This window comes from Corvus moneduloides, chromosome 4 (genome assembly GCF_009650955.1).
Source record: "Corvus moneduloides isolate bCorMon1 chromosome 4, bCorMon1.pri, whole genome shotgun sequence".
NCBI lineage: Eukaryota > Metazoa > Chordata > Aves > Passeriformes > Corvidae > Corvus > Corvus moneduloides.
The window spans coordinates 8,224,800-8,241,417 of NC_045479.1; the positions used below are offsets into that span (position 1 = coordinate 8,224,800).

Consider the following 16,618-nt stretch of genomic DNA (forward strand, 5'->3'; position numbering starts at 1 on the left):
TTAGCCACAACTGGCAGTGATTTATGTAGGGTTGCAGAATCCAGGTTGGCGCCATTACTCAGTAAAGAAATACTTCACACAAAAAAAGGACAGGATTTCATGCCTGGGTCTTGATTTCATAAGAGCACCACACCCTGCAGAGTTTTACAGCTCAATTAGAAATATCCTCAGCTCTTCATACTTCTGTTATTTCAAGAAATTAAGGGGAAGCCTTTATGAAAGATGGAAGTGTGTCTCGTACTGGTTAGCAGAACCTACAAACCATAGATGAGCAGATGCCCATGACTACTTAATATTTAATATTTCCACTGTTGAAAAGCTTCAACAAACCTTCACCTTGAAGAAGTATTGATAGTTTTCCTTCAAGTGTTTGAGTAAATGTGTACTGAATTGATGGCAAATGGCCACTGCTTTAATGGAAAAATGCTCATTGCTTTAATAGAGAATTGAAGAAGAATAAAAAAGATATTTTGTTAAGACAATCAAATTTGGGGAAACACTGCTAGAATTCTACAGCTCCTCCAACTGCTTGAAGATTTTATGGTCTCATTTATGTGTTTAACATGCCTACTTTGTTCCGCATCCCCCCAGGGCAGGTGCAAGTTCTTCTGTAGTTTTTGCAGGTGAAAGGCAAAGCACTAAACAAAACAATGCCTTAATGCGTTTTTTTCTGTGTTTTATGTTGTTTCCAGTGTTACCACAGGCGAGGGATCAGACACTGATCAGAGATTATAAAAAAACTAAAGGGATGTCAGACAATGAAAGAATATGCATTGGGTTTGCACCGTAAATAAAATATCATTATTATATAGGAATGAGATGGGATGGGAATGGAATGGTAAGGAGGGAAATACTGTTTTCCTCCATAATTCAGGATGACCAAATGGGAGCAAATCCGAGCTATGTGCTTAATGTACCAGGAGGTAGGTGCTGCATAACGGTTTTAAGTGAATGAGCTAGACTGAATTCTTTTGGGGAATATCATAATGGCAGTTTGCATGTTTTCATAATGCCTTTGAGGATAGCCAGGGCTGGGTTAGGATGTTCAGTTGTACTTAAAGCAGTAGGTGTAATCAGTTTTAGAAAGGTCGCAGCATACTATAGATGGTGATCGGATTCCTCACCTCGAAGGCTTTTGGTGTAGGCATGATATAGATGATTACAGGTGGGATCACTAGTTAGAGCATATCTGCTGAATTTATTATCAATCCCATGAGTTCTGCCAGTCAAGGAAGCTCCATTAAGTTTTTCAGAGACATAATCGCAGTACAGTGTGTTATGAATTTGACACTGCTTAATTTACTGACAAACATATGGAAGTGCTGTAGAAATAATCTTTTTCCATCTGAGCTATGGAAGAAAACCCTGCCTTGGCATCTTCCTAGGCAGTGTTAGTGTATTTAAGAATGCATTCTTATGAGATACATGAAGAGACAAATCCAATTCAGATAAAAACATTTTGACTGTCATGAGCTGGAGAAAAAGGTAGCCATAAACCCCAAAGCACAGGGAATTCATTGTTTCAAAATGAGATGAGGAGTCTTCACTGCAAACATTGCTGTGTTGGGTGTCCAGTGAGGCTGACCAAGTCCTATAAATGAAGAATGGATAGATGTGGTATTGAGGCTTCTGGGGAAGGCAACTGGAGCTCATGAATATTTCGTAGCCCTCAGTTACAGTATTCTCTATCATGCACATTAAATACAGGTAGTTTAAATGTATTTGCTGAAATGAAATGAGCTGTGCTGAGGAGGTTTGCAAATATACCCATTAGTGGTGACTCCCAAAGCTGGCAGTTGCCTGGGATGCCCAGAGTGTACGTGGCTCGGTAACCACAGTTATTCACACTATTCACAGTATTTGCACTATTCAAAGTATTTTCTGTAGTTGAAATCCAGTGCATTTGTGTTACAGTGGCCATGGTGCCTGCCTTGAAGCAGTCCTTGTACAAGTTGATCAGGAATTTGAATTTTCAATTAAAATGAAATTCCTAACTTCTGGACAACTTTCATTTCCAAACAAATATAATGTGTTGTGTGTCTGAGTGTGCAAATGGCCTGAAATAAATCCTGTGTTAATGTGATCAGATTTTTAGTGGTATTCTGGCCTGGAGAAGTGCATGGTGTTGTGACAATGCCTGCTTGCCTGCTGGTTCTCTTGAAGGGATTATTGCAGAAGGATATGACCATTGAGCTAAAAGAGTGTAGGTTCTTGAATTCTTTGCCAGATCTGAGATGTCCCTGCACGTGTGCAGGTATTTGGCAGAAGTAATTAGAAAAAGCCTGGTTTGCGTTCATCCAAGTTCGCCTTGAACATGGACACTGAAAGTTCATGCCTTGATTGTATTTATTACATTATAAAATCTTCAAAAGTGAGTACATCTGTTGTTGTCCCTTCTAAGAAGGGGTTTTGCTTTAATTCACAGCATGAAAAAGTGCAGCTGAAGAGCTTCACGTATTTTTAAGATGCTCAAGTACTTGCATCTCTAGGTTTGATTTTAGTCTTGTCAGGTGGAGTGTCCTTGGTGAAGGATGCAGCCATTGATGGAATTGCCTGCCAGGAAATGGGCACTCAAGTCCTGTAAGCAGCACCACTTCTCGCTAATGCTCAACTACAGGGCTGCCAGTGTCAGCACTTGGGACAGTTTTGTTCCTGGCAGTGCTCACAGACACAGAGTAACTGAAGGTAGCACTGAACTACAGTTGCTCACAAATTTGCCAGTTTTCATTTAATATGATTCTTGCAAGTATTGTTTGAAGATGAAAGAAGTCAAAGTTTTGAGGAAGGGCCTAATTTGTCTCATGGAACCATTGCTGTCAGGGAAGTGTTTCAGGAAGCAGAAGCCTAAGTCACAGAGGAAGAATGTCCCAAGTGTCTGGCACTTGCTAAGAGGTTATAAACAAAGCACACTTGATGAAAACACTTGTTCGATGCTAAGAAAATCAATAGAATTTTACACTACTAGTTTTAGGCTTAGTGAGGCAGCATTTTATTGTGTAATAATGAGCTTTCAGATTTAAATTGCCCTTGAGTTCTGTGGTTTATTTGCAGGCTGTAGGAGACAGAAGTTTGTTTTACTGATGACTGCAAATACCTTATAGTGGTTGTTCTAAGTTTATGCCAATTTAGTCAGCTTCAGGAAGAGCTGGTTTAAATTTGGCTGGGGATAAAAAAACTGGAAGAGATTCACAAAAGGTCTTCCTCAGTGGTGCCTAAAGAAAAGAAAGATGACATGGCATGATTATTTCCAAACAGAAGTGTAATTGTAAATATAATACACATATTTGAGATATTGAACTGAGTGTTACAAAAATTCAACTGGTACTAGCAGTTGTCATATTTGTTGTATTTAGCTGCAGGGCAAACAAGTAGGAAGAAACGCTGTCATTTGAATGGCTGAACAATTGTGAGATCATTTAAAAGAAATGGGCAAATTGCATTGTCTGGGAGAACTAACTTGGAAAAATTAGGGTGAGTTTTGGAAGAAAACTGAGAGAAACAATAGAAGAAAGGAATGTAAGGGAACTTGCACCAGAACAAAGCACATTGCTCTCAGGAAACTATTAGCTGAATGGCAAGACTTGCTTGAAATTCAGGGGAAGATAGGCATGTCCTGAATGACTGTGCCTGGAAGAAAACTCAGGAAGACAATTTGACTTGAATGCCTAAAGAGACCAGAAAACTTCAAAAGAAATTACATTCAGGTGGTGTTTTAATGTCACTCCTGTTTCTCTGGAAGGAATACAGTTGTTGAAAAAGACATTCATTCATATTGCAAGGGGAAGAGTAGTTCCAGAAGATTTCCCCATTGGCAGCCATTTAATCTATTTAATAGGATTTATGGAAGTGTGGTGACTCTCCAGTTTGTTTACAAAAGGATTGCTTGTCAGTTTTAAACATTTATTATTTGGATTTTTGGTGCAAGAAGCGCTGACTAGAATCCTGTCAAGCAGAAGATAGTATTTGTTTTGGGTTTGCATGGCCAGGCTTTGGTAGTGGGGGGGTTACAGGGATGGCTTCTGCGGGAAGCTGCTGGAAGCTTCCTCCATGTCCGGCAGAGCCAATCCCTGGCAGCTCCAAAGATGGACGTGCCACTGGTCAAGGCTGGGCCAATTAGAAATGGTGGTAACGACTCTGTGATAGCATATTTAACAAGAAAGAAAAACTAAAGGTCATTGTGCAGTTGTAATTGTGGCCAGAGAAGAGTGGGGTGAGAATGTGAGAGAAACAACTCTGCAGGCACCAAGGTCAGTGAAGAAGGAGGAGGAGGTGTTCCAGGCACCAAAACTGGGATTCCTCTGCAGCCCATGGTGCAGCCCATGGTGAGGCAGCTGTGCCCCTGCAGCCCATGGAGATCCATGAGAGATGCAGAGATCCACCTGCAGCCCATAGAGGAGACCCATGCCAGAGCAGGGGGATGCCTGAGGAGGCTGTGACCCTATGGGAGGCCTGGGGAGAGAGGGGCCCATGGTGGAGCAGCCTGTCCCTGAAAGACTGTACCCCACAGTAGGGTGAGCCACGCTGCAGCAGTTTGAAGGGGACTTTCATCCACAGGATGAACTCACATTGCAGCAGCTTGCAGAGATCTGTTGCTCGTGAGATGGACTCACGCTGGAGAAGTTCATGGAGAACTGTCTCCTGTGGGAGGGACCCCACAGTGCAGCAGGGGATGACTCCTTTCCCTGAGTAGCAGGAGAAACAGTGGGTGATGAACTGACCTTAACTCCCATTCCCTGTCTCCTTGTGCTGCTGGGGTAGGAGGTAAAGCTGGGAAGGATGGAGGAGTGGGAGGAAGGTGTTTTTAAGGTTTTATTTTACTTCTCATTAGCATGCTCTGATTTTGTTAGTAATAAATTTAAGTTATATATCTAATTTCGAGCCTGTTTTGCCCATGAGAGTATTTGATGAGTGATCTCTCATGGCCTTTATCTAAACCCATGAACCCTTCGTGAAGTTTTCTCTCCCCTGTCCAGCTAATGGGGCAGGGGAGGGATGTGAGAGAGTGGCTTTGGTGGGTGCCTAGCATCTGGCCAGGGTCATCCCATTGCAGTATTGGAATAATTCTGTGTTCATCAAGTCTGTGACCAGCCTGTATTCTTAGCTGAGCATATGCTTGAAAGACTCTAAACTTGGTGAAAACTGACATGTCAAGTCTAGCTCTGTGTTGGGGGTGAATGACAGATCTGTGGGCTTAGGTTTTATGTGGGATGCCAAATGGGAAAGCCTTTGGTCAGTGCAGGTGTTGGGGAGCTGGACTCTGCTCATTTGGAGATGGGCAGGGTGCACCCAGCTGTAACCTGCAGAACAAACAGAATGCGAGCAGAGCCTGAGAGAGGCTGCTCCAGCCTCCTGTCCAGAGTCTGCCCTTAGCTGAATGTGCCGGCAGCATGTGCTGCCATGTTGAAAAAGCTTTTTGTCCTCCTTCAGATAATAGTTTAATGCAGCTGTATTAATGACATTGAGAATTGAGTTTAGCAAGGACTAAGTAGCTGTTTTGTGATTAATAGAGGTGGGTTCTTGGAGGTTAAAAAAGCAGTGACTGAGCTTTTTCCATAGAAAAGGATATTTCGCTTCCTCTTCTGACAAGCTGCTTGGTAAATGTAAAAGAAAAAGCATTTGAACTATTCCACATGTTTAAATGTCCGTCCTTCCATTTGAATTTCAAATATTTCAGTGAAAGAAAAGCCTGAGCCGGCTTTTGAATTCATTCAATAAACAGTGTCCTTTCAAGTTGAGAGAATGACAGTGAGACTTCACCAGTCCCTGTGCGCTGGACTGGAGCAGGGAGCTGTAGGAGGGCCTCTGCCATGTCCAAGTCCTACTTCCACAAAATACTTCCAGTTTGCCCTGACAACATAAAAGGACATTGGAAATAAAATTAAATTAAAGCTGTTAAAAAACCGAACCCAAGTAGATTTCATACAGCAGCTTCATTATGTATCTACTTACTTGCCAGCTTAATACATCCAATATCTCTGACTGGGTACATGAGTGATTAACTTGGATTTGCTTAGTCCGTCTAGTAACAGTTATAAAATGACTGTAAAGAACAGAGTATGCACATCAATGTTTATTTTCCCTCTTTGTGCTCAGAATTGCTTTGGGGTTGTGGGGGAGAGTTAGTGTAAGGGCTGTGAGCAAGTCCAGGGCTGTGAAAACCTGTGTTTTTCAAACAGAAGCTGTCAAATAGTCTGTGCTTATTTTGCTATGCTTAACAACAGCTTTTAAGAGCTGGTTTACTGGAAATTTTAGACATAGGGAATATGCAATCTCAGTAATGTTTTGTTAGGACATAAGAAATTATGAATTGAAATAGACTTGAGAAAAATATTGAGAAAAATGACTGTCTGGCCAGATTGTATTAACTGAATGACGAATTAAATTAATTCTGTACAGAAAAAAACCAGCAGACAGAAACTGATTGCCAGTATTCATGAGACTTGTTAATTTTTAAAAATCCTCTGTTACTAGCATGATAATTTTTTGTATAATTTTAAACTACTGCTTATTCTACTGATAATTCTATGTGGCTCAGGGAATCTGACTAACAAGTTGTTTTCTGTCTCCAGAGTTACTTTGTTGGAGCTGATGATGGTGAAAGTAAGTGACAAGAACTCAGTTATCAGTGAAGAAATGAATGTGTTTGTTAGACATGCTGAATTCCTTGCAGTCTGTTTCCAAGAGAACTGTGGAGCTGTGCTCAAGTTAACTGCTGCAGCAGATGCAGAAGATGAGGTATGACTGATAACCATTTAAGTACTAGAATTTGAAGTGATGAATCCTCACTGCCACTATTGCCCAAGGGGGCATACATAACAGTATCTTTCCAGTTTATGTCGGGAAAGCAGTGGCAGAGCACACTGTAGAGTCTGTAGGGCAGCAGCCAACTTTTGCTTTTAATTTGAGGATGGCAAAGGATATGGTACTTTGAAATAAGTCTGCCGCATTGTTAAATATTTCAAAATTTTAAAAATGTTAAACTCGTCACATATTTGGATATTTTATTATCTTACTGAGGATCACTTCTATAATTTATTTGAATTGTGAACTGTAATTTATTCAAATTTAGAAGGACATGTAGTGACAGGACAAGGTGGCTTCACACTGACAGAGAGTAAAGATAGATTATATGTTAGGAAGAAATTCTTCCCTGTGAGGTGGTGAGGCTCTGGCACAGGTTGTCCAGAGAAGCTGTGGATGCTCCATCCCTGAAAGTGTCCAAGGCCAGACTGGACAGGGCATGGAGCAACCTGTGATAGTGGGAGGTGTCCCTGCCCAAGGCCCTGGATGGGCTTTAAGGTCCCTTCCAACTCAGACCATGACCCTGAGATGAGCTCAGTTGGTCAGAGCATGGTGCTGATAGCACCAAGGTTGTGGGTTTGACCCCCCCATATGGGCCGTTCACTTAAGAGTTGGACTTGGTGAGCTGGATGTGGTGAAAGCCACATCATTGCGGCTACCTTTCAGCTCAGGATATTTTGTGATTCTATGATGATCCTATGATTCAAATATAAATCAAAATAAAAACATTTATTCTGTTCATAGATGGGAAGCAGTAATATGCATGTAGTCAGAATAATTTTATTATTAATACAAAATTAATGTGCAATAGTTTAATTTCTAGAAACTCTAGAGAAGAAGTGTCATAAATAATTTATTATCAAAGTAAAAAACCATGTATCTTAAATGCTTTTATTTGATAGTCTTAAAAAGTGTTGTACTTGCTGTTTTGTTTTTTTTTTTGTTTAAATAGACATGAGAATTTTAAAAGTATGTTGAGTGGTGTTATGAAAAAATACTGTAAATCGCTTTAAGGGGTGGTGGTAGTTGGATGTGTTAATAAAACCAAAACACAAACCAACAAGCACACAATCTCTTCTTACCTGTCCAAGAAACACAGCCTCCCCCCACTGCCCCAACTGTTTAGTCTAAGTTATGTCAGATAACTTAATTGACTCCTTCTGGAAAAGGTACTAACTTGGAAGTGAGAGGACATACATTGAAACAATTCCATCTTTACTTTTTTTCCCCTGACCTCCTTTTTTGTTTTTTTATGCTTTGTGGTTACTTTCCAAACCACTTTCTGTGGTTTCAGTTCATGGAAAAAAACCCCTTTTGTTTGCACCCACCAGAAGGAGATCTCTGTCCAACCAGAAGGTGCTGGGACAGCAGTATTCTGAGTATTACTGCATAACTTGCCCTGCTTGACACTGACTTCTTATTCTTCTCTGACATAAACAAGATGTATGATAAGTTGAGTATCACTGGTGGGAAAATTCATCATTGAATGAACAAAAAATTTAAGTCGTAATAGGTGAATAAATGGAGGGCAATATGTGTACATGCATGTCTGTGTATATGTTTATTCACAACATATGCTTGCCATGGGAAAAGAGAAATGCCAGCCTAAATTCATAAAACTATTTATTTTCTTACAAGTAATTATAAAGAATTGCACCAATTTCTCTGCAATTGTATAAATATTTTAGGTTTTGTGTAGCAGTTTTACTTAGCTGCAAAAAATGCAGTTGTGCATGTGGAATCTGTCATTAAAAATGCTTTAGGCAACATCTGTGATACTCAGCTAGGTTTTGCCTGGCCTTTTCTGTGGCCCACGAGCCAAGTGCCTTGCTCAGGCCATGTCAGTAGTAGTAAGCTGCCTTAGACTCCAGAACTCTGAGGCCACATTTGAAAACTTTTGAGAACAGTCCTTGGACTGGCCTGACTTCCAGGATGTTGTATGGGCGTCCCATCCACTGTTTAATTTGTTATTCGTAGACACTGCTTTGTTTCTGTAAGGAACATCAGGTCTTGTAGCTTACATCTTAAACCCATGAGAAGCTAATCATATGCTTTTGCAGTGCTTAAACCAATGTTTAAAATAGCATTTCCATTCGAAGCCTGACTTGAGCATCACTTTGCTTGCACTAACTTTCAACCATACTTGAAAAATAAAACCATTCCCTGGACTTAGTGCATCTCTTTATAAGGAACATATTTTTTGCATCTCGCTCAAAATATGTTTATTTAAAAAGTCTTCAGTTATTTCCTTATTTACTTTTCTTATATCCATATCAAGTTGTCTTTCAGAGTTCAAACTGTTTTGGGTTTTGAACTTCAAAAGGAAGTATTTTCATTTACTGCCTTTCTTTTGTACAGGTAGAGGGAAAAAAAAAAACCCGAGTTGGAAAGTTAGCAGCAGGGAAGGAGGAATTTTTTGAACTTAGCAAGTTCAAAATACATGAGAATTTGGGAGTTCTTTTATGGTTTTTAAATAATCTGTTCCTCTTAAAAATTGTAAAAAGCTGTTTACTGTCTCTGAAATACAGTTGGGGTATTCTTACTTTATAACAGGATAATGGCCGATGTATTTAGAGTCTGCCTGTGTGCTGATGAAAGCAGCTTATTGAATAATTCTGGGCAAGACTTGCTCTTTCCTACACCTGTATGGGTCAAAAAATGAAAATACAGCTTTAGTACCTGGACCCTGTAGCAATTTGATGTTTTCAAGGAGCAACAAATGAATATAATTGTACTACTTAATTACTGAACACTATAGTTGATGATTTGAATTACATTGTGTTGATTATACGGATCCAAAATATTACACTGTTGGTAAGTAAACCTTTTCTTTTCCTGAACCAGACAGGGCAGGAATAGTTACTGTGACCAAAGTCTGAGCCTTTTCATGGCTACTTGCAGTTTATGTACCACACCGTGAGTGGGATCATCTTGCAGTCACAGCCTGGCTCTTGAGCAATATGTGGTGTTCCAGATTTTGTCATGTGCTCTTAAGGTATTTTCTGTAAGTGCCTGATTGTCATTATAAGCAGGACCAACGTATTCTGTGAGAAAAAAATAGTTCTTTGGCTGAATAAATAGTATGCAAATGAAATTGTGTGCCTTTTGCCTAACCAAAATGCTGCATCTCTGATCGCTGTCCTATTTACCCAAGAATAATGTAAATTCTCATAGCCAGAGTTCGTTTGACCACAGAACTTTACAGAATTCCTGCGGATAACAAATTGGTGTCTTGCAGGCGGTGTTTGTGTCTTTAAAGTGGAACACTCCGACTGAATAAACTCAAAGAAAACATTTATACAGAAATAATTTTCTCAGCTAGTAATTTTCTGTATTTCTGCTTTTGGAAGCTACTGTGTTTTTGTTAAAATTTTATCCCTTATGGCTCTGTTTTGGTTTCCCCATGATTTTTCGGGCAGCTATAACACTAACTGTAGAAAAGAAATTATTGCAATCTAATACATCATTGTTATTTTAGAAAGTTGCCCTAATTTTATATAAATTTATTCTTGGCAGTTTGGAAGACCTGCCCAAAACCTGAGGAGCTGAGAGTTCCTGTTCCCTGTTTACACTTCAGGGTTTATATTTTTTTGATATCCTTCATAAGCCATTTTCAGAAATACAGTTTTCATTCCAGGAAGCACTGGTGACAATTCGTCTTCTCGATGTTCTTTGTGAAATGACCTCAAACAATGGCCAGCTGGAACATCTGCAGGCATTCCCTGGTTTGCTTGAAACAGCTATAGGTGAGTGATCAACCACAAGGCTTAACTGTTGGTGCTCTGTGAATGAAAACATGTTTTTCACAACTGGTGGTAATTATAATTCTGACCTTTGAATAAGATAAATAAATAGGAGATGGAGTTAATTTGCATTTTCAAATATTTGATTTGTTCCTGGAAATTTTCTGCTTCCCCACTTTTTCTGTTGGCCTGTGTTGCCCAACAGAGCCTCGGTTCAAGTACCAGCAATGCTCTTTTCTTACGGAAAGAGTGGTGCAAGGGACAGCTGCTTCCTATGTTCTTCCATTGGCTGAATGCGTGGAAGAATTTCTTCAAGAAGTAGAAAAAGGACTTTTCCTCCATGCCTATTCCCTTCTGTTTCCCAAATTTCTGAAATGTAAATGCAGTTTGAATGTTATTAACCAAATTCAGTGACTTTTAAAGGTCAGCTTTAAAGAAGCTAAGAAACAGCAAGGGAAGGACTGTACACAAAGAAAATTATGCCAAGATGTTCCAGAGATGCTCAGGGAGGAAGGAGGGGGGTACATACCATGACCTGTGCTTTTTTAAATCTTAGAAATTTGAAACTGAGGTACGCCACCATATTGTAAAAAAACTATAAAAGTTTGTGTATTTTTAAGAAAAATAGGTAAAAATTAAAAAATAAAAAGGCTGAAACAGCTGTTCGTGGTGACTCTTTTGAGATGTTTGGAGGGTCTTTCCTGTAAAAAAGCCCAAACAAGCAAATAACCAAATAAAGAAAATACCTCCAGCAACAACAAAAGAATAACTTAAAAGGCAACAAAACCTCTATTTTTGGTGACGGGTTCTTAGATTTATGACTTACAGTAAGATGACTAACAACAGGATTTATTTTGTGCATGTGTGTGTGTTAAGGAAACTTAAATTTGATCAGAGGGATGGAGCAGCTCTGCTGTGAGGAAAGGCTGAGACAATTGGGATTGTTGAGCCAGGAGAAGAGAAGCTTCAGGGAGAACAAATTGTGGCCTTCCAGTACCTGAAGGGAGCCTGTGGGAAAGATGGAGGGAGGCTATTGACAAGGGCCTGCTGTGACAGGACAAGAGGAATGGCTTCAAACTGCTAGAGAGTAGGGTTAGATTGTGAGGGTGGTGAGGCCCTGGCACAGGTTGCCTAGAAAAGCTGTGGCTGCCCCATCCCTGGAAGTGTTCAAGATCAGGTTGGACAGGGCTTGGAGCAACCTGAGACAGTGGAAGGTGTCCCTGCCTGTGGCAGAGGGGTCAAGACGAGATGATCTTTAAAGTCCTTTCTAACCCAAACTATTCTGTAATTCTATGTACTTGAAATTTTTTGTCATGCTACAGTGCCAGGAACAGGCCGAAGAAGACAGGAAAAAGTGATTCTGTGGCTAGTATGCATTGCTGTGACAAATTCAAACTACAGGAAGTTTTCTAAAAATCTTGGTTTTAGTAATATATTTATGGTGCCAGAATTCTCAACAGCCTACAAATTTTGACTCTTTAGGTGGAGATCTATAGCAGCAGCCTTCAGCTTTCATGTGTGAACTATGTAAGGGTGTAAAAAGTACACAAAAATGCCTTCTGACATTGGGCTGGTCTTTTGTGGTTGGTTATATTAGCACAAATCACACAATGGAGTAAACTTTCAAAGTTCTTTGACATGATGCTGAATATCTGAAATCATACTGCTTAGCTTTGAACTCAAAAATTAATAGTAAAGTTCTGTGCCAAGTGGGACTAATTTTCTCACAGTAATACATTGAAATGTTTTCTTTAGATACCCTGAGATTAACTCACCTTGCTGGGAAACAGGCTGTAAATATTTTCACTGCCACACATGCTGTGGCAGGGCAGGAAGAAATTTCACATCCAGCCGTGGGTTTCAAATCTCATCTCATTCGTTTGATTGGAAATCTGTGTTACAAGAATAAGGAAAACCAAGACAAGGTGAGCTTATACATTTTTCTGTCAGAACTCTGATGTGTAAACAGATGCTTGACTGTAAGGTAACTGATGGAATATATTGTTGGTCTAGAAATTGATTTGTAAATTGTAAAATTGATTGTGTAAAGGAAGCAATTTTTTTTGGTGTCTTTGAATTACTATCAGAATTATGCTGACTTTCTAATAACAATGTAATGTTTGCCTACCTTTTGTTTCAGCCCTGTAGAATGCAAGCCAGTGCCTAATTCCTTTGTGGTTTTCACTTTTGCACTTTCTTTGTAAAAGAAAATTCTCAAACTAAATTTCAATTTCACTTTAAAGGGAAATGGATGTGAATTGTTGCATGAACTTAATTTTAAATCTTTGAATTAGTCTCTAATGCTTTTTCTCCCTTTTTCATATAACTTTAAAAATGCAGGTCTGCCTTTATCAAATCATTTGAAACCTCTTGTCTTATAATTCTTATATAGAAAATAAGTTTTGGTTCCACAGTGGGAAAAAAGAGGAAATAACAGCAAGCTTTAAATATTAAAATTTTTTTCTTTGCGTGATAAAAGATGTGGCTTTCCTGCAGGATTTGTTAGACTAACTTAGTTTCAGCAAGAAAAACACTTCCAAAAGTGTCTTTGACAAATTTTAGTAGTATGGGAATGATCTTCCACTTCCCCATTCATATTAAGAGTTTGTAATCGAAGTTTTTAGTATGTCTGAAAAGTATTATGAATACTATTAATCACTCTTGCTTAGCTGTGTCTCTGACCCATTATGATGTAATATATGTTTGTGGAAGTGAAATACATTATTGTGGAATACCTAATGATAGTGGAGGGGAGGGGGTTGCTATCATTTTGAAAGGGTTGATTTAGAGCTTATTGTCTTTCTTGCTGGGATTTTCAAAGACCCCTGGAGCAATTAAGCATGCAGGCTTAATGTTTTAAATGGAACTTGGGTATTAATTTGCTATAAACTGCCCAAAAATATTATTGCCTTATGCGGTCTTGAAAATTATTTAGATTCTTGTGTGTGATGTCATGGAACATTATTTAAGTGCCATTGATACTTCAGAAATGCCAATTGTGTCATATCCTGTTTGCATCTCTAGTTTATTTCATGTATTTAAATTGGTTCAAATACATGCACTTGCCATTTGTAAGGCAGTTTTCATATATAAAAACATTCTTGTGAGGATGGGACTAGCAGCTGCTATGATTGCACAGATAGAAGAGTTTTGAGATAAGAGTTAGTTGTTCAAAGTGGTGCATGGCTCAGATTTAGGACTGGGTTCCCACCTCTCTTCAGACTTGTATCTCACAGTATAGGTCTGATTTTATATCTGTTATTTGGTTTGCACAGAGTTTGCTGTCTGTATTCAATCAAAAGCAATGTAAAAAGGGTAGACTGTGGGGTTTATGTAACAAGCCAAGTGACCAGTGTGTGTGAGAGACCTTGGGCTTTGCCAGTGGCTGCTGCTCTCGTGTGGCTTACAGTGGGAGCTGTAGGCATGGGCTGGGGGAGCGGCTTTCTCTTGGGACAGCCAGAATGGGCTGATGTCCTGGATGGACAGCTCCTGGATGCCTTGCAGGAGAAGGCTGCTCAGCAGGAAAAGCCTAGAAACAGCCTTACCAAGGGCTCTCCAACAGCACTCCTAGAATTCAGGCTCTTGAATGAACAGAGGTTTTCATACTTCTTTTCTCTAATATTTTTCCATAATTTCCAGTCCCAGTAGAGCTCTCCCCAGTAACAATGCTAATGCATTGGTAAATGGAGTAATAGCACACTGCTGATAATAAATAATAGAAAAATATAGCCCCTATTTTTGTAATAGGGACTATATATATAGGGAAGAATATATAATTGGATGAGAAGGTTGTGTGGAGACTTCATAGCAGCCTTCCATCATCTCAAGGAGGCCTACAGGGAAGTCAGGGAGGAACTCTTTATCAGGAACCATGGTGACAGGGACAGGTCAAGGGGGAATGGCTTCAAACTGACAGCGAGTAGGTTTAGGTGAGAAATTAGGAAGAAATTCTTGGCTGTGAGGATAGTGAGGCCCTGGCACATGTTTCCCAGAGAAGTTGTGAATGCTCCATCCCTGGAAGTGGCCAAGGCCAGACTGGACAGGGCTTGGAGCAACCTGGTATAGTGGAAGATGTCCCTGCCCATGGCAGGGGCCTTGGAACATCATCATCATCTCTAAGGTCTATTCCAACCCAGGTAATTCTGTGATTTTATTCTACGAATCTGTAATATAACCTTAGTGCTTGATGTTGGTTTGCCTGACTTGTTCTGGAAACAAAAGCAGTCCCCAAAGACCTGGGGCTTGAATGGTGACTTGGGCCAAGCTCAGCATGGAACAGAGTTGGATGACAGCCTCCAGGAGCTCTTTCCTGAGTCAAGCGACACCCAGGCTACTTGTCCTCTGGGGTGTGGGTCCTGAGCCAGCCTGTGTCTCCTGCAGTGTATGTTTCTCCAAGTTCAGTGGGGCAGGTCAACTGCACGGGGTCTTGGTAACAGAGCTAAAGCCACAGACTGTCTGGAGAAGGATGATAATTGCTCTGCAAAGGCTGCTTTTCCATCTCTGTTCATGGTCTCCACCTGCTAGAGGAACAATAATTGCAGGGGATTAGTGCACTGGTTTGTTGGCAGTGGGGAAAAATCTTGTAATGCTTTGGAACAGAGAGATATCCTACTAGCACTTTATTGCTTCTTCACTTTAAAATCAGTCTTTGCTTTTAGAATGCATTCTTTAGCTTGTACTCTGTTAGCATTAGGAATGCATTCTTTTCATCTTTCCTTCCGCTGTTGTGATAGGTTCTTAAGATTCAAGGGAGTGGGCAGACCTGTAAGCAGTTACTAGCATGGGTCTTGCCGGGCTTGCTCCCCCTTTGCGTGTTTTGCAGGGCTGGATGGGTTGGTATTTTTAAGATAAAACATTCCCTTTGGACTGACCAGCACTGGGTCCCTTCATATCCTGAGTTGCATTCGCTCTTGAAGAGGAGAGAACAAGTAAAAGTGCTGTACTTGGGATGCCAAGGGGTGAGCTCGCTCTGTGTTGGACCTGCCAAGGTGACAGATGTGCAGTTCCTTTCTTTTTTCCTTCTGTGTAGGAGGAAGAGCTGTCAAGAGTTACTGTCATACATGTGGGGCAGTCCTCTGTCTTGTGTTGTGTTATGTCTCCTTCACAAAGATGTATTGTATGTTTTTATTCAATACACTGGAAGGAATGAGGCGGGTTCTCAGGCTGAGCAAGGAGTGGAGGTTTTGGCCGGTAGGTGATGAATGAAGCCAGCAGAAGGAAAAAGTGAAAATTCCTCCATATTCATGTCATCTTGTTAGACTTGCCTTCTAAACACCTCACTTATATCATCCAGATAGTATTGATACTGGTTTCTTGGGAGGAGGCTTTAGATACTTCTTTTCCAGTCTCACTTTCAGAGCTATGAAATGATGGATTCATTTAGCTCATTCTGCTGTTTTAGTATAGTAGAACTGTTTAATAAAGAGTAAAACTTACAAAAGAAACCTAATGAATGAATTATAGAGGATAAAATTCTTTATTGTAGAAATGAAATGAATACAAAATAGGTCACAGCAGTTAATTTGCACTCTTATTTCTGTATTCCTTTACAAGAATCATATACATGGAAGGGGAGATGACTGATCTCTGCCTTATTGTGACACCTAGCGCTGCTCTGCACAACCCTATTTCCTGTCCCTAAAGCTGCCAAGGATATTTTAGGTACTATAGATGCCAATGAACCCAACGTCCTAATCTTGGAATCTGTGTTTCTTTGGTAAAGCTGTTCTGTTGTTCATATAGGGGGAAAAAATTAAATACGTAGTTGCCTTTGGTACTGGCACCTTCTTACCTAGGTAGAGTCACTCTAAAGAGATGAACAATTTATGAGGGATAATTTTTTTCATGTGCCTGTATTTATTTGAGGTGGCAGTAGTGCTTCCTCTAATGCTGTAATACTGGGTCTTATGAATGCAGAGATGAGAAAAGGAAGTCTTCCGGGAGAAAAGGGTAAAGAAAAAAGCTTCTACTGTTAAAATTGATCTTAATAAAAGCAGCAAGTAAAACATCTGGATACTGTTTATTGTGTTTAACTTAGATTTTATATATATCTATATATATTTATATCTAAGCCA

At 39.9% G+C, this 16,618-nt stretch overlaps 1 protein-coding gene across 4 annotated transcripts in view; it reads left to right on the plus strand.

Moving 5' to 3' along the window:
• Positions 1-16,618, plus strand: part of ATXN10 (ataxin 10) — a 98,952-nt gene that overhangs the window by 40,226 nt on the left and 42,108 nt on the right. For all 4 annotated transcript variants that reach the window (XM_032106480.1, XM_032106482.1, XM_032106483.1 and 1 more), the window contains 3 exons: positions 6,570-6,735; positions 10,439-10,547; positions 12,300-12,469. In XM_032106480.1, the coding sequence (XP_031962371.1) occupies positions 6,570-6,735; positions 10,439-10,547; positions 12,300-12,469 (445 nt within the window). The remainder of the gene's footprint in view (positions 1-6,569; positions 6,736-10,438; positions 10,548-12,299; positions 12,470-16,618) is intronic.